The following is a 5,000-nucleotide window of genomic DNA, read 5'->3' as shown; positions in this document are numbered from 1 at the left end:
CAAGGTCATAGACGAGTATATAAACTGGTGCGCAAACAGTAACTCACACACACACACACCTCTGTTGTGGCCACAGCAAAGTCGCTTGACCTAAGATGAAGTATTTGGCAAGTAGATTTGGTGATCCTACAATATTTCAATCTTTATATAGCAATCTTTAAGCCGTTTCAAACACTCATGTCCGCATATTACGACTTATAATGAATAGTTTTAATCTTACAGTTGTATATATACAATATGTATATATTACATTACAGCTATATTTTCCTTATTTTACATACTGACTGAACTAAACTATCACTTTCAGGCGTTTGTGCTCCTGGCGGCTGCCGTTTGCGCTTCCGAAGTTGAGAAGCGAGAGGCGGAGCCCAGCCATGGCTATCGTTCTAGATACACAATCCCATCCTACACAGCATACAATACCCACCAAATTTACAAGAGATCTGCCGAGCCTGAAGCGGATGCTGAGCCTTCTGTTGCTTACTCTTCCGCATCTTACATCCCGGCTGCACCCGTCTACGCTCCTTACAGCGTTCATGGGTACCACAAGAGGTCTGCTGAAGCTGATGCTTCTCGTGGAACCTTTCACGGAATCTACAGCCACACTCCCACTTACGGAGGCCACTCCAACCATGGGCTCTACAAGAGGTCCGCGGATCCTGAAGCTGAGGCTTCCACTAGATATTATTCTGCACCTTCTGTGTATGGTCCAGTTGTGTCCTACGGCCATAGTATCTACAAAAGGTCTGCTGAAGCTGAGGCACAGCCATCTATCCCATACGCTCCCGTGCACTACAGACCTGTTTCTCTTTACCAACCCCGATACTACTAAGACTGGGAAGGACTGAACGATGTAGCCGATATGGAGCATCGGTGTGTTCAATAAAGATAAAAATGTCAGCGATTTGTATATCTGAAATTCCTAAAAGGATTGTCCAGCTAATAGTTATACTTTCTTAAAAAAGAAGAAAAAAACTAATGCACATCACAATCTTGAAAATAGAAAATGTGAATATCAACTTACATATTTCTTGGCTTCTCTTCAATATATGGATAGAAATACTGATATCAGTGAATGACAAACTATAATGCAATAATTGTCATAAAGACAATTGTATTAATGTCAATAGCAACAGTCAACAACTACTGTAATAATGGCATTAACGTTTAAGATAATGGCATTGATGGTGATGATAACAACCGTTACAAGAGTAATAATAATAATAACATCAATCTCAACAATAATAATGATAATAATAACAATAATGATGCGTGTGTATGTATATATAATAGTTACCTTTTTTCATGTATATATACAAATATGCTTTAATCATAGTTGCCTTTATTATTATGATTTCTGCCATAATGATTATAACCACTGTTCTTGTTTGTTATGGCATTACTGCTGTAATGTCACAAACGAGTATATAAGCCACAGCACAAAATTTTACTTACACACCACTCAGTTGTGGCAACAAAAAAGTCACTTAGCCAAAGATGAAGTGTTTGGTAAATAGTTTGGGAAATTCTTAATCTACGGAAAAAAATATATAGAAACACGTATTCCCCGCTTTTACAGCATCTAACCAAAAATAAATAAATTTCAGGCGTTTGGGATCCTGGCGGCTGCCGTTTACGCTTCCGAAGTTGAGAAACGAAAGGCGGAGCCTAGCTATGGCTATCGTTCTAGATACACAATCCCATCCTACACAGCATACAATACCCACCAAATTTACAAGAGATCTGCCGACCCTGAAGCGGATGCTGAGCCTTCTGTTGCTTACTCTTCCGCAGCTTACGCCCCAGCTGCACCCATCTACGCTCCTTACAGCGTTCATGGGTACCACAATAGGTCTGCTGAAACTGATGCTTCTCATGGAACCTTTCATGGAATCTACAGCCACACTCCAATTACTTACGGAGGCCACTCCAACGATGGGCTCTACAAGAGGTCCGCGGATCCTGAAGCTGAGGCTGAGGCTTCCACTGGTTATTATTCTACGCCTTCTGTCTATGGTCCAGTTGGGCCTTACAGTCATGTCTACAAGAGGTCTGCTGAAGCTGAGGCACAACCATGCACCTCATACGCTCGAGGGAACTACAGACCTGTTCCTCTTTATCAACCCCGATACTACTAAGAATGAGAGGACAGACGATTTAGCCGTTATGGAGTGTTAGTGTACAATAATGAAACTGGAAATAAAGATTTGCGAATTTCTATTTCCCATAGATGTTCAATTAATAGTTAGAATTAATACAAAGGTAATATTCATCAGAGATCTGACACCAGCAAGATGATCATCCATGGATAACACCTTACCTGTTTCTGTTCTATGAGATTAAATTCACTCTGATATAACGTTTGTCTTTGTGCCTTATAATACTAATGAAAGTAATAAGTAAATTGAAAAAAAAACAATAAATAAATAGATAAATAAATAAATAATAATAATAAATAAATACAAAAACTAATATTTAAAGTACATCTGACAACATTCTTGGTAACTATTCATTTTGATGAAAATACAAATATATTGATAACTATAACTATCGGAAGATGACAACTGTTATCATGGATAACAGTAGTCATCATTAACATATAAAACATATTAATATACATATATATCAGTAAACACACACACACACACGTATGTGTATGAGAATGTGTATATGTGTACACAGACTTATATGTATATACAGCGGGAGGCCTATCGTTGATATGTATTATGATTAGATATATATCAGTATATAAGTAAATGCATATATATATATATATATATATATATGTGAGTGAGTGTGTATATGTGTGTGTGAGAGCGTGCGTAGGTGCGTGCGAGTGTGTGTATGTGCGTGTTTGTGTGTGTGCGTGTGTGTGTATTTGTGTGTGCATATATATGTCTGTGTGTATATATATATATATATATAAATATTACGAATGCACATTGTGCATAGTAAACAATATTTCTTAAAACATCATATTCAGATACACTGTGAAGAAAGGAATTTTTCATATATTCTATACACGAAGCCGAATAATTTATCGAATATACTAGAAATTCACGAAACATCCTGTGAATTGAATGATTTCAAATAGGCCCATAGGTTGTATGCTGAAACTCCGCGCAAAATCATTGTAGGTACCATTATGATTAGTATCATCATGGGCAACAGTGCACACATACACTCACAAACACACACATACAAACACACACACACATATATTGTATAAGTATATATCTCGCTCTCTCTATATATTATATATGTGTATATATATATATTTACACACACATATATATATACATATACAGTACATATATTCGTATTCATGTAAACACATATCCATGTATATTTATGAACATATTATGTATATATATAATACAATATACATATATATAATTATACATATATGTTTACACATATATGATATATATATATATATAATATGTACATATATCGTTTACAATATCGGTAACACAGGTTGTAGATCAATATGGAATGAAGAAAAGGAGACTGGCGAGAAAAAAATGCACAAGGTGAATACATTCCGCCTCGTCGCCATTTATCCGTTGGCAATTTTATTCTCATATCAAAAATATCCGTCGCTTCCATTTCTCAAACTCTGATGCGCGTGCTCCTTGCACATCAAGGTCATAGACGAGTATATAAACTGGTGCGCAAACAGTAACTCACACACACACCTTTGTTGTGGCCACAGAAAAGTCGCTTGACCCAAGATGAAGTATTTGGCAAGTAGATTTCTCGATCCTACGATATTTCAATCTTTATTTAACAATCTGTTATTCTCAGGTCATTTCCTGTCCGCAGATCACGTCGTAAAATTATTCCTTTCAATCTTACAGTTGTATATATATACACACATTTGTATATGTATATATATATATACATTTGTATATTTATATATATACAGATTTGTATATGTATATATAAACATTTGTATATATATGCATATGTATATATACATTCTTGACACAGGGGATAGTTTAGAAACAATGTAACAGACATATGTCACACCAAGAATATCATTGTTGCAATGGAATCAAAACTAAACTTAAAAACATGTATATACATATGTATTATGTACATATGTTAAGGTATAAATATACATATGTATATGTATATATACATAAACATATGTATATATACATAAACATATGTATATATACATAATATGTATATATAAATATGTATATGTTTATATACATATTGTATATATATAAATACGTATATGTATATATACATATGTATATATATACATATGTATACGTATATATACATATGTATACATACATATACATATGTATACATACATATACATATGCATATATACATATATATGTATACATGTATATGGATATGTATTACATTACAGCTGTATTTTCCTTATTTTAAATATCTGACCGAACTAAACTATGACTTTCAGGCGTCTGTGCTCCTGGCGGCTGCCGTTTGCGCTTCCGAAGTTGAGAAGCGAGAGGCGGAGCCCAGCTATGGCTATCGTTCTAGATACACTATCCCATCCTACACAGCATACAATACCCACCAAATCTACAAGAGATCTGCCGATCCTGAAGCTGATGCTGAGCCTTCTGTTGCTTACTCTTCCGCATCTTACACCCCGACTGCACCCGTCTACGCTCCTTACAGCGTTCATGGGTACCACAAGAGGTCTGCTGAAGCTGATGCTTCTCGTGGAACCTTTCACGGAATTTACAGCCACACTCCCATTACTTACGGAGGCCACTCCAACCATGGGCTCTACAAGAGGTCCGCGGACCCTGAAGCTGAGGCTTCCACTAGATATTATTCTGCACCTTCTGTGTATGGTCCAGTTGTGTCCTACGGCCATGGTATCTACAAGAGGTCTGCTGAAGCAGAGGCACAACCATCCACCCCATACGCTCCCGTGCACTACAGACCTGTTTCTCTTTACCAACCCTGATACTACTAAGACTGGGAATGACTGAATGATTTAGCTGATG

General features: G+C 36.4%; 2 protein-coding genes across 2 annotated transcripts in view; both read left to right on the top strand.

Moving 5' to 3' along the window:
- Positions 1 to 900, top strand: part of LOC125038851 — a 6,263-nt gene extending 5,363 nt beyond the window's left edge. The window contains exon 2 of the mRNA XM_047632458.1: positions 308 to 900. Coding sequence (XP_047488414.1) covers positions 308 to 832 — 525 coding nt within the window. The 3' untranslated portion in view covers positions 833 to 900. The remainder of the gene's footprint in view (positions 1 to 307) is intronic.
- Positions 901 to 1,465: 565 nt separating this feature from the next.
- Positions 1,466 to 5,000, top strand: part of LOC125039227 — a 3,572-nt gene continuing 37 nt past the window's right edge. The window contains exons 1-2 of the mRNA XM_047633031.1: positions 1,466 to 1,509; positions 4,442 to 5,000. The exon at positions 4,442 to 5,000 is cut by the window's right edge and continues 37 nt beyond it. Coding sequence (XP_047488987.1) covers positions 1,498 to 1,509; positions 4,442 to 4,960 — 531 coding nt within the window. The 5' untranslated portion in view covers positions 1,466 to 1,497 and the 3' untranslated portion in view covers positions 4,961 to 5,000. The remainder of the gene's footprint in view (positions 1,510 to 4,441) is intronic.

Source organism: Penaeus chinensis, chromosome 26 (genome assembly GCF_019202785.1).
Source record: "Penaeus chinensis breed Huanghai No. 1 chromosome 26, ASM1920278v2, whole genome shotgun sequence".
Taxonomy (NCBI): Eukaryota; Metazoa; Arthropoda; class Malacostraca; order Decapoda; family Penaeidae; genus Penaeus; species Penaeus chinensis.
This window is presented reverse-complemented; position numbering and strand designations above follow the sequence as displayed.